We start from the raw sequence: 22,455 nt of genomic DNA on the forward strand, positions 1-22,455 counted from the left end.
CCGGTGCCACGGCTCACTAGGCTAATCCTCCACCTGCGGCGCCGGTACACCAGGTTCTAGTCCCAGTTGCTCCTCTTCCAGTCCAGCTCTCTGCTGTGGCCCGGGAGTGCAGTGGAGGATGGCCCAAGTGCTTGGGCCCTGCACCTGCATGGGAGACCAGGAGGAAGCACCTGGCTCCTGGCTTCAGATTGGCGTGGCACGCAGGGCGTAGTGGCCATTTGGGGGGTGAACCAACAGAAGGAAGACCTTTCTCTCTTTCTCACTAACTCTGCCTGTCCAAAAAAAAAAAAAAAATTCTCAACTAAATCTTAAAGTTTTCAGCTTCTTGATTGGCTAATTGTTTTCACTAATAAGGTTTTATAAAAACTATTTCTTGATGTATTTGGTGCCTTACTGCAGGTGGCACTGAGAAGCAGATGCTGGAGGGTCTCACTCGTTCACTAAGAGCTTCTCATGCCTACCTGTCTCCTAGAGTAGGATTCCAAGCCAATCCTAGAACAGTTTCGTGCTATGGAACCTAATGGTCACTTGCAGTGTCAAACTCTATAAATGTGGTAAATCAAGTGAGATTTAGAGGGACAGTTTACATGAAATCATCAATGAGTGCCTCTCAAATGGACATGAAATGATGCTTTTCAGAAATGTTTACCTACCCTCTAAAGACAACATTCATCCAGCATTGATGATTGAAATACTTGGATGATGATAAAATTAGTTCATAAAAATAGAAACAAAAAAATGTCATGCTACCCTAAACTCTCTTTTTTAAAAAATATAGCTTCAAATTTCATGTAGGCTGTCTTTGTTGTATTGTTTCCATGGAATTTACCCATTTGAATAATTCAAAAGGGAATATGAAAGAGTAGAAAAAGAAAAGCCTGTGTTTGTAGAGATGAATACGTAATATATAAGACACTGTGAAAAACATACCCAGGCAAAGTGACGATGGAATTACTTCTGGAAAGCAATTCAACTTTTGGGACAAATCTGTGAAGCTCTCTAGAACTCATTAATCCAATCTGTTTCCTTTGTTAATACTCCAAATTTCACAAAGATTTGAGATATCTTGCAATAAGCATATATATTAAAATAATGAAATAAAATCCAAGCTAGGGAAATACAAATCAATTAGAATATGAAGTGACAGCTAAGAAGGAAAAAAAAGTATCTGCGTGTACGCTGCAAGATCCCACTAAATTGCCGTAGTGTTTTTAATGCTTATTTTTGTTTATTTTCATCTACTTGAAAGGGGGAGAGAGAGAGAGAACGAGAGAAAGGAAGCTTCCATCTGCTGGTTTACTCCTCACATACTGCCACAGCCAGGACTGGACAAGGGGGAAGCCAGGAGCATCAAACAGGAGTGATTTTGTTTTTGAGTTTTCTGGTGACAAAGTGGAAATGCCAGTATAAAGAATTCATTGTGGAAGATAATGTACTGGCCAGCACCACGGCTCACTAGGCTAATCCTCCGCCTGCGGTGCCAGCACCCCAGGTTCTAGTCCCGATCGGGGTGCCGGATTCTGTCCCGGTTGCTCCTCCTCCAGTCCAGCTCTCTGCTGTGGCCCGGGAAGGCAGTGGAAGATGGCCCAAGTGCTTGGGCCCTGCACCCGCATGGGAGACCAGGAGGAAGCACCTGGCTCCTGGCTTCGGATCGGCATTGGCCGTAGCGGCCACTTGGGGGGTGAACCAACAGAAAAAGGAAGGCCTTTCTGTCTGTCTCTCTCTCTTTCACTAACTCTGCCTGTCAAAAAAAAAAAAAAAGAGTGAAATGGTAAGAAAAGCTTTTAATATACACTGGTACATTATCTTTTTTTTTTTTTTTTTTTTTTTTTTGACAGGCAGAGAGGACAGTGAGAGAAAGAGAGAGAGAAAGGTCTTCCTTTACCGTTGGTTCACCCCCCAAGTGGCCACTACGGCCTGTGCCCATCCGAAGCCAGGAGCCAGGTGCTTCCTCCTGGTCTCCCATGCGGGTACAGGGCCCAAGGACTTGAGTCATCTTCCACTGCCTTCCCGGGTCACAGCAGAGAGCTGGATTGGAATAGGAGCAACCGGGACAGTATCTGGCGCCCCGACCGGGTCTAGAACCTGGGGTGCTGGCGCCACAAGGCGGAGGATTAGCCTATTGAGCCAGCCACCATTTCACTCTTAAAGAAATGTTGATGAAGGGTTTTCTATAAAGGCACCCTAAAAGACGTAATGGATAATATCTCTACAGCAAATACAGTAACAACTTTTAAATAGTTATTCCTTGGCATGTTCCTCCTGAAAGTTGAGAAGATTAACCAGAGCAGTATGGATAGTGAATCAACAAAGGGCTCAGTCTCTAAAGAAAGGTTCACCAAATGCTCTGCATATTAAATGGACATCAGTATTCAGTTGCTTCCCTTCCAGGTCTAAGATAGTTCTATGTGATTAATATGTAACATTTTTATTTGCATATAAAGGAAGCAGAATTATACAGCCCTAGAGAATTACTGAATCTTTATGATGTCAAACTCAATTACATTCTTCAGAAGTGTTAAATTTCCTAGATAAAGGGAAAAGAAACTAATCTTAGACTCTGGAGGAAAGATGCAAGTTATGAAATAAACCCAAGAGATTCTCAGAAAGTAGTGTGGCCACTCTGAAGTCACTCAACTTGACTTTCAGTGGTGATCGGTTTTCTTTGATCATTTATTTATGCTTTTTATTTAGCACAGTCTAAGCCTCCATCACACACTGGCTGTCTGACAGTGCACATTTGGTGCAGCGTTTAAGACACGGCTTAGGATGCCCGTATCCTGTATTGGATTGCCTGACGGGAGTTCCAGCTTCCTGCTCTGCATACCGTGGGAGGTAGCAGGTTGTGGATGGGTCCATGCCACCCACGTGGGATTGAGTTCTGGGCTCCTGGCTTCTGCCTGGCCCAGCCCCAGCTATTGTAGGCATATGGGAAATGAATCAGCACATGGAAGATCTCTGTCTCTGTCTCTCTGCCTTTCAAATAAATGAAAAATTTTAAAAAGAGAATAGCTGTCTGAGAAAAGCAAGCTAAGTTTAATTAAGTCATAGCCATAAAATATGATATAAAGTGCAAATGTCAGAAGAAATTGCTGTATAACAAAAAGAAACCCTTTCAGCTTTTAAAGTTGATATTACAGATTAATTTGAAATTCTATAACTCATTGTATACTCAACAAGTATTTACTGAATGCCGACTTGGTACCAACTGTTGTTCTAGGAGCATTATTTACTTGAACGTTGGTTTTTTTGCTACTACGATTAAAATTTTTCCTAGTGAGGTCTCAACAGAAGTTCATCAGTTCAGTCTAAGGAAACTACTCTTCATTGCACAGAAAGAAAACTCTCCTAAGAATAGGCTTTTAGGAGGCAACATGTGGTGTTTGTCCAAGGAGAGAGAATGGAGCCAACAGGGAGAACTGAGGCACCCTGTACCCTCCCCCTGCTAAAATCAGTGAAACAGTGGAGACTTCTTGATGCTAGCACAAGTTCTGTCTCAGACTGTTCTCTCCAGACACACCAGATGCCTGTCCAACCCACAGTGTTCCATGTAATCTTCATTTCCACAGGGTCACACCTGAGCCTTCCAGCAGGAACCCCATCACTTAAATCTTCTTGGAGAGGACACCATGGGAGTCATCTTCCTGACACTCTGTCCACTGTTGATTGAATTTGATTGAATTTCATTGCCTCAGATTCATTCTCTCTAGTGATTATGTTGTATATTTATAAATGTTGTCTTCACTAATTATACCCCTTTCATACTAATATGCTCTTATTTCTTAAGTTGATGTCATGAATCCCAAATGTGCTATTTTTATTTATTTTTTTGCCAGGCAGAGTTAGACAGTGAGACAGACAGAGAGAAAGTTATAGACAGTGAGAGAGAGACAGAGAGAAAGGTCTTCCTTCCGTTGGTTCACTCCCCTAATGGCCGCCACAGCTGGCGCTGCGCCGATCTGAAGCCAGGAGCCAGGTGCCTCCTCCCAGTTTCCCATAAGGGTGCAGGGACCCAAGCACCCGGGCCATCCTCCACCCTCCTGGGCCACAGCAGAGAGCTGGACTGGAAGAGGAGCAATGGGGACTAGAACCCAGTGCCCATAGGGGATACCGGCGCTGCAGGCGGAGGATTAGCCAAGTGAGCCATGGTGCCAGCCCTGTATGTGCTATTAATAAATACACCCCTACTTTTAAAAACTAACGTGTGTATATATATAAAAGATATACTAATGAAGTTAATATAGCAAAATGCTAACAACTGTTAGATCTACATGTGCCATTAAATTCTTCATATTTTTCTATATTATTTGAAATATTTTAAAAAGGCAAAAAAGAAATTCCAAACATATATGTGTGTATATATATACAGCTAAAATTTTTTTTGTATTCTATTCGAAGCTCATTTTCTTCTTTCTCTAGTAAAGCCTGTTTTATGGAGCCTTTGGGTTTCACCCTGTTTCCAACTGCAACCCACAGGAAACTGGGCCCCCACACCGTCCTGTCTCAGTACAGCAACATTGTCAAAGTAGAGCAGAAATGACATCTACAGAAACAAGTTCAGATCTTGAGCATTTCAGTAGCAAGCCAGAAAGAAAACACATTTTTAACACGCAAACTTTTCCCCCAAGTCCTCTTCCCATATTGTCACTCCCTGCTCTGGGTGACAACTCTCCTTCCATCTGTCTCTCGTCCTTCTCCCCTGACCTCCTCCTCACTCTCAGATCCCTCCTCTTCTTCCACCAGCCATCACTCTCTTTTATAATGCACATTCTGCTACCCATTACTTAAAGCTTTGTTTTCAAATGCTTAGTCTCCTCTGCACAATGAAGTGGCAGTGTTGTAGGGGAGCAAGGGGACTACACCAAAACTGAACAGGAGTAGGAAAGATGCACAGGGTGTTGCGGTCACTATTCTTCCCTAAGTACTTAAGAGTAATCTTCATTTACTTGAAAAGTACGCCAAGCCAAGCACAGGCTTTCAAGGGACTCAAGTAATACCAGGTCCACAAGACTTCCAGCTGTTCAATGTTTGTGCAGGGTCCATCTTTAAATACTCCTGTGTAGATAACTGATACCATCAAAAGCCAACGTTCAAATAAATAATGCTCCCAGAACAACAGTTGGTGCAAAGTTGGCATTCAGTGAATACTTGTTGAGTATGCAATGATGATGCTCACGTCATCTCTTCTTTGGGGAGTACAAACTGTATCTCTGCCTGATTGTCACTTATTTGGTAAAAGAAAGCACACCAAATGGCCAAAGTGACGGCCAACAGTGCATTTCTGCAACCCACAGTCTCTCTTGCCTTTCAGGTATTCAACTTTGATGTGCGCCAGCTGAACTGGCTGGAATATATTGAAAATTACGTCTTGGGAGTTAAGAAGTATTTATTGAAAGAGGATATGGCTGGGATCCCAGAAGCGAGGCAACACTTAAGAAGGTAAGCACAGCCAGTTGACACTGATGGAGCACCTGCTGTGTGTCTGATTTTATACCAGGCATAAACTTGGAGCACTGAAGGAATGAACATTTCTTGAGCACTCAGTGTATCACTGGTCCTGTGTCCTTTCCTATATCCTGTAGGAAAGTCGTTTCAGTTAGACCTCACCACACCCCTCTGAAGTGTGATCATTTCGTCACAGAGGTATTCAGGCTCAAAAAAAGCAAGTGAGTTGTGCTGGTGATGCACACCGGGCACAGGACCCAGATTCAAAACCAAGTTTCTGTTTCTTCTACACACCTGTCAGTAATGTGATAGAGAGAAAACCCAACACAGAGCGACCTGACAGAACTGCAGCACTGTGGGAAAACTGGCAGACGTGGAAGGCTGGCAGGGCAGAGATGAGAGAGGCGCCTTGACTGGCAGACTGGTGACTTCAGAACAAGACTTAGGACGTGGTCATGTGGTTAAGGTATATTTAAGAATATGCTAGTCATGTCTGTAAGTCGAAAGAGCTGTCAGAAACCAGTTAGGGAAATAAGGTGGAAATGGGACAGTTCAGCTAGAATGCTGGGGAAATGGAGACGCAGGTACCCAGCTTTTGGCATACGCCCTGTGAGCACTTAATGTTGGCAGGCCGTAGCCAGAGAGGATGTGTCTTTGCCTCACAGAACATGGTTGGGAGCATCTTCGGCGCTGGTCTAACCCTGCTTGTGTTGTGTCTGTTTCTCAGGCTCCGAAACATTCACTACCTCTTCAATACCGCCCTCTTCCTTATCGTCTGGCGCCTTCTCATCGCGAGGTCACAGATGGCTCGGAACATCTGGTTCTTCATCGTGAGCTTCTGTTACAAATTCCTCTCCTACTTTAGGGCTTCCAGCACGCTCAAGGCCTAGGAACATGCGACACCCACCTTCCATCTGGAACCTCTCAGATACCTCGAACAGAGAACTGTGCTTGTCACTGTTAGGAAGTAACAAGGGACACGCCCAAGCTGCGATGGCAAACGTGCTGTTGTTGGCCCATCCTTTGACACAAACCCTTTGTGTTTCAGTGAGTGAAGGGGAACTATACACTAGCCTATATCCACAGATATTTTAGGAAGCAACTATTTCCATCTTGTTTCATAAATACTCTAGTTTGCGTACGAAACATAAAAGTGCTCTCACCTTCCCGTACTTAGCTTCTTTTCTCCTTGAGGGGATCAATTCCTGCCCAATAGCATGGACAACACAAGACAGATCCAAAGCTAGTCACACAAAGGCAGAGCTGACCCCAGAAGTACCATGAGGCATCCTCTTGAAAAGCTGTGAGGTGCGTAGAGGAAGAACAATCCCACCATCCTCACAAAGGCCCTCAGACACATGGTGCCCCGTGACAAACGTCTCTCCTTCCATTGCATGTTATACGTGGGAGTCCTGGTTGAAGGGTGCGGTATAGGTGGGTTTACTTTAACCATTTTTCTTAACTATATCCACTTCTTAAACCTATAAAGGAAAAAGAAGTGTAAATATTTATACAATGAGGGCTTAAGCATGTTTGTTTTGAGAACTCAAGTTTATTATGCTTTCAAAATTGTTTCTGGTAATTTTGACAGCTATTATTTCTAAATCTTTGAGATCATAATCATCAGTTTTCCTGATAAGCTTCTTCTGAGGTTCCTTCTTGCTCATTAACGTTGCCAAGCCCCTTCCAGTTAGGCTGATCTTACCCAGGCTTCAGTGAGAGCGGCTCACAGGGAAGAGCAAAGTCCTAACCTAGAATTGGAGAGAAAACGCAGTCACCTGATCTCTGCCATTGGGAAAGTAAAATTGCAAACCAAGTTTCCAATTCCAGTTTGTTTTCTTATGATCATCCCAGCTGCACACTGACTGCACGATGTACAGCAGGAAAGTGCTGACTTCTCTGAGGTGACTAAAGTTTGCAGAATAGGTGTGGGGCATGTTTTTTGTTCGGCTTAAAATATTTTATCTATAATGCAAAACAGAAGTAAAATCTGTGTTTTCGAATTCTAGTACTAGTAATATACTATTCTTCCAACTTTCCTCATGTCTGAAACATGAACACATTTGAACTGCAGCATTTCTTCATGCTGCAAACATGGCCTATTCAAATGTAGTATCTGGGGCCCAAGCAACTGAAAAGCAATCATATCCTCACCAAGAATCTCAGAGTCACACAGGCGTCCGGCATCCCCAGAGGACGGTGGCTCTACTTATGGTCATCTTCAGGGGTAACGTGATATTCAGAAAGGCACGTAACAGGCAGTGGAAACGCACCCGGCCTTCGGGCCGTCTCTCACCCAGTATTACTTGACTTTCTCCAGAGATCCTGGACGAGTGTTTCAGGGAACTCATGTGGGCAATGTCGTTCCCCATGGCATCTAAGATGTAGAGAATACTCCCCATGCAGACAATCCAGCTCTGACACCAAGAACCTGCGAGATTTAGTTTCAGTTGTCTGTGATACTTCTGCGTTAAAGCAATTAAGATACAAACTATAGATATCGTTCAAAATCGGTATAGCTTAATGGGATTGGATAAAAAGTTGATCTAAGAATTTATCTTTTGATTACTGTATGTTTCAACAATTCAGTTATTCCATTGATCAAAGATTCACATCTTGACTTTTGATTAAATAAAAATTTGAATTAAAAATATCCCCCCTCTCTTCTAGTATTGTGTCTGTGTTTACCTGCTCCCTACTACCATGGATCTTCCCACAACGTCGACTCTGGGGAAAAACATGGAAAGAACCTTCCAAAGAGCTCTTGCAACCAAATCAAATCACAGGAGTAATAACTATCAGGTGAACACAAATTAAAACATACATTAAACATGGGTATACAACGCTTCACTTTCTCTCACACCATTAACAGGGTTACATTTCTGTGCGTGTTCTGTACGTGGCGTCAGAGAAGCGACACGGATAAAGTTATTTGGTGATGATTAGCGGTAAAAGTAGGTGGCTGTAAGAGATTCTTTAGTAATTATTTCATATCAAGACATATTGTTACCTGAATGCCTAATGTACACAAAATAATGAAAAAAGACTTCAATTCTAGGAAGAGGATAGAAAGTACAAAGAGAAGGTACCTGTGTTTTCAAGGTTTTGCTAATGCGTGTATTTTGCACCTACAAGGCACTTGCTGTAGTATCACACACTTCAGAGTAGGAGGGAGTCACTGCCTGAGGCGATCATTAGGAGACAAAGTCAAGGCAGAGGGGCGTACAGCTCAGGAAAGCACTGCTCACAATTCTAACAAACCACCACCACCTCCAGGTAACACTTCACTTCAATGACCAATTTAGGCTCTGGAGGTAAATCCATATAATACTTAAATAGTATGTTATCTCATAAGGGCCACAAAAATTAAAACACGCTTTAAGTTCCAAAAGCACCAATGATTTTCAAAGTTCATAGGAATCCCATGCAAATTTCCACATAGCTACTTGTCTTAATTGCATCATCTCTGGGATTATAAACAACTGCCCCAGGTAAGAAGAAATGGTTGTCCTACACACCCACATAGAAATGTGGAAAAACACTCACTGCCTAGAGGACTTTTGTAAAAACACATAGTTAACAAAGTAGATGAGCAGTTGCTGGTTTTGGGCTGTAACTGGTTCAAGACAGTGGTTCCCTGAGAAGTGCAGACAATGTGACGGCAAACGACACTTAACCAAAAGTGAGTTTCAAGAAGCAGAGATAACCTTCTGATAAACATCTTAGGTGTGTTCCTATTTTATTTGATACTAATTATAAGCCGAAACTGTAAATGGGGTGCAAAGATGTGAGGTAGGGCAACTGTGGGTCAGTGTAGAAAAATACCTTGAAGAAATTAAAGTACAAGTCAACACAAAAGTGATTGGCCTAACTGCTTGAAAATACAACACAAAGAATTTCCAAAACATTTATTATCTGGTTATGTAAACTGTTAAGGTCTGCTTTATAGCTTTCATCTGTGTATATTTTTAAAAATTTTATTTTATTATTTATTTGAAAGAGTTAAAGAGGTAGAGATAGAGTTTTCCATTCTGCTGGTTCACTCCCCAGGTGGCCGCAACAGTCGGAGCTGTGCTGATCTGAAACCAGGAGCCAGGAGCCTCCTCCAGGTCTCCCATGTTGGGTGCAGGGGCCCATGGACTTGGGCCATCTTCTACTGCTTTCCTAGGCCATAGCAGAGAGCGCGATCAGAAGTGGAGCAGCCAGGACACGAACCGGCGTCCATATGGGATGCTGGCACTGCAGGCTGGGGCTTTAACCCACTGCACTACAGTGTCGGCCCCATCATCTGTGAATATTTTCCACTAAGCCTTCTCATTCTGGGTAGTTCTTTAAAAAAAATAATAATAATAAAAATTATGTAAAGGCCCCAAGGCTGTGGTGTAGGGGTCAAGCCTCAGCCTGTAGCTCAAGTGTTTCATGCAGGCATTGGTTCCCTGGCTGCTGCAGCTCCCCGCTAATGTGACTGGGGAGGCAGCACTCCCTACACGGGAGAGCCAGAGGAAACTCCTGGCTCCTGGCTTCGGCCGCCCAGCTCCAGCCACTGGGGCCATTTGGAGAGTGAAGATCTCTGTCACACTTTCAAATACATAAACTTTAAAAAAAAAAAAAATTATTTGGGCTGGTGCTGTGGCATAGCAGGTAAAGCCACCACCTGCAGTGCCGGCATTCCATATGGGCATCCCACATGAGCGCCGGCTTGAGTCCCGGCTGCTCCACTCTGATCCAGCTCTCTTCTTTGGCCTGGGAAAGCAGTAGAAGATGGCCCAAGGCCTTGGGCCCCTGCACCAGCATGGGAAACCCGGAAGCTTCTGACTTCAGATTATTGCAGCCCCGGCTGTTGCAACCAGTTGAGTGAACCAGTGGATGGAAGATCTCTTTCTCTGCCTCTCCTTCTCTGTTTAAACCTTTCAAGTAAGTAAAAGTCTCTTAAAAAGTTATTATATAAAATAAGTACAAAACGCAATCCCCAGGTTCACCTCCTGACTGCAGTTGCTTGATAATGTACTCTCTGGGAGGCAGCGGTGACGACTCAAGTAGCTGGGTCCCTGGCACCCACAGTGGGGACCTGGATTGAGTTCCCTGCTCCTGGAAGCCCTGCTAACCATTGTGGGCATTTACGGAGTGAACCAGTGGATGGGAGTTTGCTTTCTGTCTTTATGCCTCTCAAATGAATTAAATATTTAAAAAAATAGAAGAGAAAGTACTAGCTTAAAAGGCATGCTGAAATTTTCAAGGTACCAAGGTTCAAGTTAAGGTAATTTTTAAACAACCAAAAACATGCATTTGAACTCAAATGTAAACTTTCAATTTTGAAGCAGATAAGTTGCACATAAATTTCCTGTTTGCTAACTGAATTACTCACCCAAGATATTGTAGCTCTACTGACACTACTTAAAAATTAGGAGATTCCTTTCTAAATTCCTAAAACCACATTAAAGATGGCAAATAGTGTTTGCATTGATAAACTGCTAATTATAATAATCCATTGCTTTCTATGAACAAATGTTGGAGAAAAGTGCTTTGTTAATCATCAGAGTTTGAGATTTAGAAATGTTTATGTTAATATTAAGCTTTTGCTAAGAGATAGTCTGAGGTGCACAAATACTGCAGCAGTGAGTCAGTCACCTAAATATTTAATTTTCTTCAGAGACAAATGTACACAAACATAGATCCTAAAAATCCATGTCACATAATTTGAGGCCTAAATACGTAGGCTAGAATTCATACCAGCAAATACTAAGTACCCAACTAAAATGAAGATGAGGACTGGATTAATACAACACAGACTCACGGTAGAAGGGAGCCCAGGCACAGATAAAGTGTCATAATAGTAGGTCAGTAAGGTGCTCTCTGCAATCAGAGACACACTTGGTGAGGCCAAAAACCTGACCCTGACCATCTGAGGAGCTTCAGATGGGCGCCTTTTCAACTTTCAGACTAGAACTCGGTGCCAAGTTACTCTCAATGGAATGGATTTATTTCATTAAAATTTTTAATAGGATATTTGGAGAAGATAGAAGCAATTAAAAATCAAATGTAAGTATAAAAGTTTTAAACATACTTAACTGTTACAATCCTAAGTTTAAAAAAGTAATCCCAGATCAATATTTTCCTATCAAAAATAAAACTCTGAAACAAGACTGGATTTCCTAACAAGCAGACTCCGGAGACCGACACTCAGTCTGAAACAGCTGCAATTCCAGCTCCTTCCAACTGCATTTCCCTTTGACAGATGCTCTGTTGGTTCCTAACTCAACGTTGTTGCAAATAGTATCTAAAGAAAACAAATACAAAGTCCAGAGGTGGATAACTCATTTCAGATTTTCTGGATTTAAGTCTTTCAAAGCAAGCTGTGTCACCCATCTGTGAAGCTGGTGGCTCTTCATACTCTGTTTTATACAATGATGCCTTTGTTATTTTATGAAAGGCACCATTCTAAACATACTGTACTGCAAAGTAATTCTGTCACTTTTACTCTCTCTCCATTATTTCTACTGTTTTGAAGAGAGCATTATTTTATCTTCAAAAAATTCATTTGAAAAACTATCTTGTGACATGCTATTCTTTAAAACCATCATTCAAGTCAAGTCTTTAAATGATTTAAACTTTGGGTACTAGTTGATAATTTTTCTATTATCAGATAGTGATTATAAAAGGAAAACTTAGGTTGGCACACATATTTCAAATACAGTTTTTAATGGCACCTGCAAGATAGCACCCTCTCATTATTTTTAATCTTTTATACTCTAGAAACTTCAAACTAACTCATAAATTAGGAAGGAAGTTAGAACCACACAATCTAATACAGAGTTAGTTACATTCAGGATACCCTGAATGCAAAAACTTTTTTCATAATCCAGTTTTACAGATTAGCAGACATTGTTTTAATATGGCACCTCTCAGATGGGACGTGATCTTGTAGTACTTAAAATCTGCCTTGACTTCTGTTTTATATAAAAGTTTACAGTTAGCTTGTTCCCTACTCATCACATGTAAAAAGTAGTCTACTTTTCCTTTTAATACTGTACAAGCTGATCATTTCACCATCAGCATTGGATCTTTTTATTCACCCTGTGCCCTCTGAAGTACAGCAAGATGCAAAGGATCAGACGTGGAAACTTAACACTTTTTCTAAATGTGCTTTCTTCTCCTGTAGAAGTCTCCAGCATACAATTTGTGAATGACACCTCTGTCACATCTCACAGCACCTTCACACCTGCCCAGAGAATTCACCGTTGTCTTCCAAGACACTATGCTGAACACTTAGAGAAAAATCAACAACCACAGTGCAAAGGAAAGCAATTAGCTTCATCGGACCAAATGAGTGGATAAATGGTCTTGTCCATATGGCTTAACACGAATATGGCTAATTTACAGAGACTAGTCCCTGTTTTTCTTTATTAACAACGTGACCTGATTACAATTTTTAAAGTCTAGACTAGTTTTCCATATGTTTTACATACTTTATTCTGACATCGTATCTTTTAAAAACAAGAGGACGCAAACATTTGCACTTGGCAGTGCCGTCTTTCTGTAGGTGTGGTTTCCCTTCTTTCCTTGGGCTTTTTGTCATCGGGAAGTCAGGTCTGATTGCAGTGCTGCCCGCACGCTGTGAAGGGAGCCGGAGCCATCTTCAAAGCAGGACTCCCTGGGCTGACTCACTGATCGGCTGCATTCGTAACAGATACAACGTACAGAGGATTTCGGTTTGGGTTTTTTTTTCCTTTTTTTCTTTTTTAAATAAGTGTGTTTTCTGCTTCTCATTCATATTTTCTTTTCTTTCAATATATTGCACAATACTTTATTATTAAAAAAGGTTTTATGTCTCAGGCAAAAAGTTCTTCTCCTTCCCTCAGGAGGTGCTAATGTGTATTGTTTTCTAAAAGAGGTAAGTGGTTGTCTGTGTGGCCATCCTCAAAAGGGACCTGAGGAAAGGAGAAAAGAGAGCACAGCGTTAGCTCCATTCCTGCCACTGCACCCTCTGAACACAAAGGTCCCCTCCGGACGGAGGGGCCCATACCTCGGCACTCGTCAGAGAGCTGCCCCACGCAGTCTGTGCTACTTACAGAAGTGACGGGCTTAGAGGATCCAAGTCGGAAACGACAGCAAATTATTTCAACTATAAATTTCCCAATTCCATGTAACATTCCTGTGATAAACAACAAGTTTATGCACTCAATTTAATTATTACCTAAATTACTATGTAAGGATAAAAAATTCAAGTATATAGGAATACATTAAGGCAAGGAACAAAGCAATTTGCATTTTTTTACTTCAGTGGTTAAAAATAATCAAAATACTTAAACTTTGAAACAAAGGCAATTCTTTTCAAAATCCCAAGGCCATACAATCCAGCATCTTGCCTAATCTTTGCAAGGTTTTCTTGACATATCCACATAATTTTGAAACATAAATAATCTTAAAACAACCACTTAAACAGATTTAAATGAAATCAGTAATAAATAAATGCACAAAAATGCACTTATTTGTTTGAAAAATATGATTCTAAGCATGTAAACCATTCAGCTCCGTGCAATACTGATGAGGGCTGGCAGGTAAAGAAAAAACTTTCCTTTCTTTACTTAACTCTTAAAATTTTTATGACTACCTCCAGATTTTGAGAAAATTCTGCAACCTCAGAACAAAATACATAAAAACATTACTGACTGAAAAATCTGTTTTCATACATTCAAAGCATCACATAAGACATGATTTTACATATTGTACATTTAAAAATACATTAAATAAAAAGGTAAGTTTGCATTTAAGTGTCTACTCTGTCTAGGCATTTGGTTGTTTAATCCTGTAACACACTTGCAAAATTATTTCAGTTTTGTAGATGAGAAAATAATTTTTGAAAAAGTAGGTGACCTAAGGTCACCAACAAGTGGCAGAAATTGAATGCAATCATATATCTGTCTGATAACAGCAAACAATCCACAGCCCACCATAAAACCACTTGTAAATCACTCAAAGCAGTGAAATTAGCTATGTTTAATGGTGAGTCAGTAACATTTTGGAAATCTGGAATTAATGAAAAAATTCCTCAAGTAACAAACCAGGAGAGTATGTGTATTCTTGGCCTTTTTCAGTGGAAGTGTCCTAGTTGAAGTGTAACACTTTTGGAACTGAGGCAAAAAGGAATTATTGCTAACCTGTTGTTGAAAAGATTCCTCCAACTATACCGCAAAGTCTCACAAAAAACTGCCAGAACGGCATGTGCTCCTCGGTCACTGTCACCATCAGAGAGCTGAGGTCGTATTTCATAAATATCCCCGAGACGCCATGGCTGCCTGCAGCGTGGTTAATGATGCGTTCCTACAGGGAGGCGAAGGGGGGAAGAGAAAGGAGGAGGTGAGAACCAAGTCACGTCATCTGGGTACCTGCATCCACAACGCCAAGCCCTGCGGCCCCACTGGGCAAAGTCACCCCAGTCTGAGCGCTCCCCAGGGTCATTATTCTGTACTCCGCGTGTGACTGACTTTCCAAAGTATCCAAAAAGCAACACCACCCCCTCCTATTTCCTCAAAAGCGATACCTTGCATACACATTTTCTGCACAGTTAAGCACCAGCATAGAGCCACGTGACATGTTCCTCGCCAATCAAATCACTATGTTTAGAAAACAACTTTCTTCAATTCCTGTCACTTAAATGATCAGGCTTTAAAACAACTTTGTTGTTCCTCTTAAACTATAGGAGATACAGTATAGGAAGAAAATAGAATCCATTAATTTAAAAGATATGTACTGGTACAGAGTTTACAGGACTATTTTAAAGGCATGATGCCAAAATTCTAAATTTATCATAATGTGCACATTGAGCAAAGTATTCTACTTTATTCTATCCAATTTATACTTCAAAAAGCAAGTTTGCAAACTTTATAATACATTTCTGTAACAGCTCCAAACTATACTATCATGGTGCCCTGATGTGGCTTTTAGGCTAAGTTCTATTTTTATTATGCTACAGTTAAACTATAAGCTTTAGGAATACAAATAACGAGGTTACCACCACCAAGAGAAATTAAAACAATTTTAGGTGGGGTATTTCAAAACTCTTTCCCCTGTTATTAGCACAATTGGGCTTTTATTATTATTTTTTGGACAGGTTGATTGGACAGTGAGAGAGAGAGAGACAGAGAGAAAGGTCTTCCTTTTTCCGTTGGTTCACCCTCCAATGGCCACTGCGGCTGGTGCGCTGTGGCCAGCGCACCACGCTGATCCGATGGCAGGAGCCAGGTGCTTCTCCTAGTCTCCCATGCGGGTGCAGGGCCCAAGCACTGGGGCCATCCTCCACTGCACTCCCTGGCCACAGCAGAGAGCTGGCCTGGAAGAGGGGCAACCGGGACAGGATCGGTGCCCCAACCAGGACTAGAACCCGGGGTGGCAGCGCTGCGGGCGGAGGATTAGCCTATTGAGCCACGGCGCCGGCTACAATGGGGCTTTATAAATCCTTGATCAAGTTTCTAATAAAGTTCCTTCAAGCTCTGAGATGCCTAATATCATGCTGAAGTCACAAACATAGTGTTGAGAACTTTGAGGACGGAAGCTGTTTGGGGGACCAGGGCACCTGTAACAGATTCACTCTGTGTTCCTGGTCCCACGAGGGTCAGCAACACTCTCCCCGCCCCCTCAAAGACTTCACCACCTCATTGTTCTGTTTCTTTCTGAAGCGATCACTTCAGTTACCTCAACAGCAAAAGCAAATCCTGCAAAGGTCAAATGCTCTGGGATTTTACTCTAATTTTGAAAAAAAAAAAAAAAATGCTTATTTTTATCCACTTGGAAGGCAGAGTAAGAGGGGAGGAAAAGAAGAAGGGAAAGGAGTATTTTCCATCGACTGCTTCACTCCCCAAATGCCTGCAACATCTGGGGCGGGGCCAGGCTGAAGGCAGGAGCCAAAAACTCCACCGAGGTCTCCTATGTGGCTGATAGGGACCCAAGGACTTGAACTCGTACTGCTGCTCCCTGAGATGCATTAGCAGGAAGCGAGATCAGAAGCCGAGTAACCAGGACATGAACTGGCACTCTTACATGGCCTGTGGGATCCCCAGCTGTGATTTAACATGCTGCACCACCACAATGGCCCCTATCATTTTTTTCATTGAGTTTCTTTTATTTTTAAATGCAGCCTGCAGAGAATATCATATCCATATCTAGAGCTCTTTCCCCATCCCTGCTTTGTCCTGCTGTGCACAGCTGGAGCACGTGGGCTGTTTCCAGTCTTCTACAGGAAATGACAAAGCAAAGACCAGCCTCATACTCACATCACTCTGCATATTCCACACTTTGTCTCGGGAACAGATTTCCCAGAAGTGGGATTACTGGGTCCAGGGGCAAATGCCCAGGTAATTTGCAGTCACTGTTGACCTCCCTTCCACAAAAACTGGCACTTCGCACTCCCAGGGCAATGTATGCTACTTTCCCCAAGGTCTTGGCAACTGTGTGCACTGCTGTTCCAGTGTTTGCCAAACTTTCAGGTGAGAAACCGTATCTCCCCATCCTTACAAAAATGCTGCAACAATATGTACTTGAATGTGTTCTGCCTAGTTCCCATGTACACAACATACATACATATATCTACACAATTATATATACCTGGGTATTTTCCTCTGAACCATTTGAAAAGTTATAGATGCATAACAGTTCACTTGTAAAAACATCGCTAAATTTCAGGAAAACAAGGAAAAATCTACAGCTATTGAGATACGGTCATAAGAAGGTGTTAAGACTCAAAAAAAAACAAACAAACAAACAAACAAAACAAACAAAAAAAAAAACCACCAAAACCCCAGGGGCAGGCGCTGGCACAGTGAAGACACTGTGTGGGACGCTGCCTCCCACGCTGAAATGCCGGGTCCAGTTCCAGTCCCTTCCAACTCTGGATTCCTGCTAATGCCACCCTTGGAAGCAGCAGGAGGTTTCCGCCAAGCACAGACCTGCACCGAGGTCTGGGTTTCCGGTTTGGCCTGGCCAAGACCAGGCTGTTGCAAATATGTCTCTCTGCCTTTCAAATGGATAAATTTAAAAAGCACTTAGACGGTTCCCTGGCATTCTTCGGTATACTAGAATTTGAATACTCATCATTCTTACATACAAAAATAAGAAAACATGACTCCAGAATAGATGTGAAAGCTGTTACACTGTCCAGTTCCAAAACTTTGCATCTCATTTCAGTATTTATCTATGAGGCCACTGTGTCCTGAGGTGACAGAATATTCTGTCAGACGAATACAAAGCATTTACTTAGGAAGGCAAAAACCTCTACATGCTGATTCACAACATCCATCCATCCCCAACACAGGCACACTTACTGGAAAATAAATAACAAGAAATGAGAAAATCTACTCTAAGATTAAAAACGGTTCATAGCAATACATAGGAAAACATACTATAAAATTGATATTAAAATAATCAACACTTTCATTAAGCTTAACAACTTTAAGTCCTAATTACATAGAAAATATTTTAATTTTTTTTTTAAATCTTTTCTTGCTCTAAGACAACTTATTTTCTAAAAAACTCATTCCTAAAAAATTATTAGCATAAAATAAAAAAATGAATGAGGGCACCAAATGGGGGATTTTAAAATGCTATACAAAACTTCAAATCATTTTACCAGCTGGATTCAACTTACCCTTTCTGTCACAGAAAACTGATGGGTATCTGCTGAGATCTTATAAGTATGTAGCTTTGTTGGCACAATTGTAATAAAATACTGGAACATCTGGTTGTCTAGAACAAAGACAAAATGTGACTTTTCATCAACCCAGTAGCACAACTGCCAAGTAGATTCCTCTTCTGTTAAGAAAATTTACCTGAAATTTAATGTTTAATATAACGTTTCATAATGATTTATTTTAAAAATGCCTAATAAAAAACAATTTTAAAAGAACCAGTGAAAGAAATATAAAAGGTACTTCAAAGAGCTCATAAAATTAAGTTTGTTTTCTTACAAAAAATTTTGAAATCCATGTTTAGTTTTTTCCTAATATGCATTTTTAAGAACTTTGTGACAACCACTTATATGCATGAATTTCAACAATTTTTTTGCATCAAAATAAAGTTAATTCCATTTTCCACAAACTTTCTGAAGTCCCTCATATTCATGCTCACTAAAACAAGTTCCCAGTAAGCATGAAGTCACATGCACACTCACAATTTAAAAAGGTCAACTAGTGACTTAGATATTCCTTATAATAATTACAATCTTTTATGTGGAAAAATAAAAGCAGTTACTTGTTTTACAGAAACTAATAAAATTATAATAGTATAACCATCGCAAGAAATAGCTTCTACTAATACTTTAAAATATACTAAACCAAAAGAGAATTAGGCAGTCTTTGAATAAATACAAAAAACTGATGTCAGAGTACGAAGATCACTAACAAAAAAACTATTCACTGATTACTGTATAATATAAATTTTTTTTAAAAGATGTACTTATTCACTTGAAAGCCAGAGTTACAGAGAGGCAGAGGCAGAGAGAGATCTTCCATCCGCTGCCTCACTCCCCAGATGGTTCGAACAGCAGAAACTGGGCTGATCTGAAGCCAGGAGCAAAGAGCTTCCTTACGGTCTCCCAGGTGGTGCAGAGGTCCAAGCACTTAAGCCACCTTCTACTGCTTTCCCAAGCCGTCAGCACGAACTGGATTAAGTGGAGCAGCCGTCTGGGACTTGAATCGACGCTCATATGGGATGCTGGCACTGCAGGCAGCCGCTTTACCCCACTACACCACAGTGTCAGCCCCAGAAATGATTTTTTAAAAAGATTTATTTACTTATTTGAAAGGAAGAGCTACAGAGAGACAGAGGCAGAGAGAGAGGTCTTTCATCTACTGGTTCACGCCCCAAATGGCTGCAACAGGTGGAGCTGGGCCAATCTGAAGCCAGGAGCCAAGAGCTGCTTCTTCTGGGTCTCCCACGTAGGTGCAGGAACACAAGGTCTTGGGCCATCTTCTACTGTTTTTCTAGCCACAGCAGAGAGCTGGATCGGAAGTGGAGCAGCGAGGACTCAAACGGGCATCCGTATGGGATGCCGGCACTGCAGGCGGCTTTACCCACTATGCCAGTGTCAGGCCCAGAAATTATTTTTCAATAGCCATTAGATATCATTTGCTTAATACAAGTTATAAATACCAGTATGTTACCAATTATTTAGTTTTTTAAAATTAACAAATCACATAATATACAATATGCTGATTCTCCAGGTCTATATCCTAAAAAACTTAGATAAGAACATCTATGGTTTCAACTGGGTTATAGTATAGACTCATAACATTTGACTTGAAACATATATACTTTATAACATGTGTGAGAACTGACAAAACTTTGCCTTTGAAACTGTGTCAAAAAGAGAACTTGAAATTATTTAATGGAGTTTTCAATTTTTTTTTTTTTTTTGACAGGCAGAGTGGACAGTGAGAGAGAGAGAGACAGAAAGAAAGGTCTTCCTTTTCCGTTGGTTCACCCCCGAATGGCCACTGCGGCCGGTGTGCTGCAGCCAGCGCACTGCGCTGATCCGAAGCCAGGAGCCAGGTGCTTCTCCTGGTCTCCCATGCGGGTGCAGGACCCAAGCACTTGGGCCATCCCCCACTGCACTCCCGGGACTCAGCAGAGAGCTGGACTGGAAGAGGAGCAACCAGGACAGAATCCAGCGCCCCGACCAGGACTAGAACCTGGGCAGCCGGCACCGCAGGCGGAGGATTAGCCTAGTGAGCCACGGCACCGGCCGGAGTTTTCAATTTTTAAAAGAACTTACGTGGAGGGTTTCTTCAACATACAAATCCTATGCCTTTGCCTTTTTCCTAAAGAATCTAACCCAAGCGGATCAGCTGCTCAGGAAGACGGACTTTTCCCAAAGGCTCCAGTAATTCCAACACCATTCATCACAAGATCATTTTAGGAAAAACCGGTGTATGGAAATCCACTACTGAACACAATCCTATATTAAAGCTTTCATTAAGCTAGAGAACACTCAGTGGGAATCCAATCTGAATTTTGATGCTGACAAGGCAAGGCAGATAAAACGGAGTCTTTGGTAAACTAGAATATGCTCTACCAGACTGGGCAGCCACCTACCTCTTTGCAGAATGATCTGGAAGCACCACTTTTAAGTGAATTAAAGAAACAGAAGCTATATGTGTAATCCTTAGAATGCTAAATTAAGAACTAATTAAACATGCTTTAAAACATGTAGAACAAACAAAATATCTATGGGCAAATCCGGGTTATGGAGGATTGTATTGTTTGTTCTTCTTCCTTCCTTCTCTCCCTGTCTTTGCCAAGGTTCACTAAGAGTACATCCCTCCTCCACTGGGTTGGCCCAAGTGAGAGTATGGAAATCTGATACACCTAAAGCGTATTAAGCCTAGAGAATGAGGCATATTCATCAAGAAATCTTCGACTTTTGGCACATGGAGCTAGGAAAATACAATTTATTTAAAAAATTAACAAAGCTTTTGAGTGGACATTAAAAGACACTGAGTTTAAGCTGGAAATTCAAAACCTTTGGGGCTCCCAAGTTTTCTACTAACTGGATGCAGGCTAAGAAAGGTGTTTAGCTCCCAAGAATGGCATATTCTCCAGTGCACTCTGTAGATGCAGGGGAGGGGGAAAAATGAAAAAAAAAAAAAAAAAGGAAAAGTAGGACCATTTTCCAGAGGACAAAGCTAAGAAGGGACAGGGACTAGAACAGGATACAATCAAGGCACAGTCCCCATTCTCGGAGCAGTGGAATGTCACACTCTTGCAGTTCCGTGTGGCCCACTAACACGCTCCACTCACTACTCGCCTTTTGGAACAGCAATGTTGATTGCTATTACATCCTCTGTGTTCCAAAGTGTAAGTGAAGCGGCTGGGGTAGACAAGTTGTCTGTTCAGCTCCTTAATCTCCAATTAAGAGAAACCTCGTTCAGACCTGTCCTAGATCATTAGCTCTTGAACTTTAAATCTGATGCCTTGATAAAAGAACTTCTGGGGTAGATCGGCAAGGAAGTAAATTTTACACGCGGTGCTGAGAGCTGGGGTTTATTACACAGTGTTACTGCAGCGAAGCCTGATGGTGACAGGAGTCGTGTTGTGAAGGTTATGTCATCTCTAAGAAACCACAAGGTCCAAATCAGTTAGTCACACCCTCATTAGACTGTACATTCCATGAGGGCGGGAACATTATTTGTCATGCCCAGTCCCAAAAACAGCAAAAAGAATACACTTAATCAAACAAGAAAACAAAATCAAAGAACAAAATCAACCTCTCATGAGTATTTTCTAACTGCTCTAAGCATCTTACACATAATATTCTAAATAATCCACAACGATCCCATGAAGCAGATTTTTTTCATCCTCTTCTTAGAGATGAGAAACTGAAGTTCAGGAATGTCACAAAAGCTGCTCAAAGTCAGTGCGTTACAAAGTAATGGGGCCGGACTCAAGGCAACCATGGTCTTAAATGGAAGGAGGAAAATTCTCCAAGGTTTTCAATTCTACCCACTAAAGTAAAAGTTTGCACCCTCCGAACATAAAGGGACAAAAGCTTTGGATCTCCTATCTACTCTCTTACGAATACAAGGAGCGGACAAGTACTAACAAATGGTTAAGCCACTCAGCTAGCCAGTCTTTGTTCTCTCTCTCAAAGACCTGACATACAGATGTCCCTTGGTGCCAGGAAGAAAGGGACCTGAAGCTACCAGGTGGGCAGCTGGCAGAGCAGTGGCAATATGTGGCTGGCTTATCCAGTTAGCCACACATTCAGGTTGTTTCACTGCAACAGCTTCACTCACAATGTGCTGCCTGCAATGTCCTCAGAAAAACCACTGCATAGCTCACTTAAACACGTCACTCAAGTTGGCTCTTTCTTTTATTCCCCAAATGCCACAGGCTCCTCCTCTCACTGTTCTATCACAAACAATTTCCTTTATTTGCTTCATAGCCATCTGTCCTGGCTCCCTATTCTGATGTGGGCTCTCTGGAGAGCAGAACATGTTTACCCCTGGGTCCCAGATGCTG

At 41.7% G+C, this 22,455-nt stretch overlaps 2 protein-coding genes across 4 annotated transcripts in view; one reads left to right on the forward strand and one right to left on the reverse strand.

Moving 5' to 3' along the window:
* FAR2 (fatty acyl-CoA reductase 2) overlaps window positions 1-6,573 on the forward strand; it is a 159,151-nt gene extending 152,578 nt beyond the window's left edge. For all 3 annotated transcript variants that reach the window (XM_062195531.1, XM_062195530.1, XM_062195529.1), the window contains exons 11-12: window positions 5,312-5,439; window positions 6,173-6,573. In XM_062195531.1, the coding sequence (XP_062051515.1) occupies window positions 5,312-5,439; window positions 6,173-6,335 (291 nt within the window). In that variant the 3' untranslated portion in view covers window positions 6,336-6,573. The remainder of the gene's footprint in view (window positions 1-5,311; window positions 5,440-6,172) is intronic.
* Window positions 6,574-11,065: 4,492 nt separating this feature from the next.
* The window catches only part of ERGIC2 (ERGIC and golgi 2), a 46,623-nt gene continuing 35,233 nt past the window's right edge, over window positions 11,066-22,455 (reverse strand). The window contains exons 11-14 of the mRNA XM_062195018.1: window positions 18,086-18,183; window positions 14,604-14,766; window positions 13,515-13,597; window positions 11,066-13,373 (exon numbers count right to left, since the gene is read on the reverse strand). Of these exons, the coding sequence (XP_062051002.1) occupies window positions 13,311-13,373; window positions 13,515-13,597; window positions 14,604-14,766; window positions 18,086-18,183 (407 nt within the window). The 3' untranslated portion in view covers window positions 11,066-13,310. The remainder of the gene's footprint in view (window positions 13,374-13,514; window positions 13,598-14,603; window positions 14,767-18,085; window positions 18,184-22,455) is intronic.

This window comes from Lepus europaeus, chromosome 6, assembly GCF_033115175.1.
Source record: "Lepus europaeus isolate LE1 chromosome 6, mLepTim1.pri, whole genome shotgun sequence".
In the NCBI taxonomy this organism is placed as follows: Eukaryota; Metazoa; Chordata; class Mammalia; order Lagomorpha; family Leporidae; genus Lepus; species Lepus europaeus.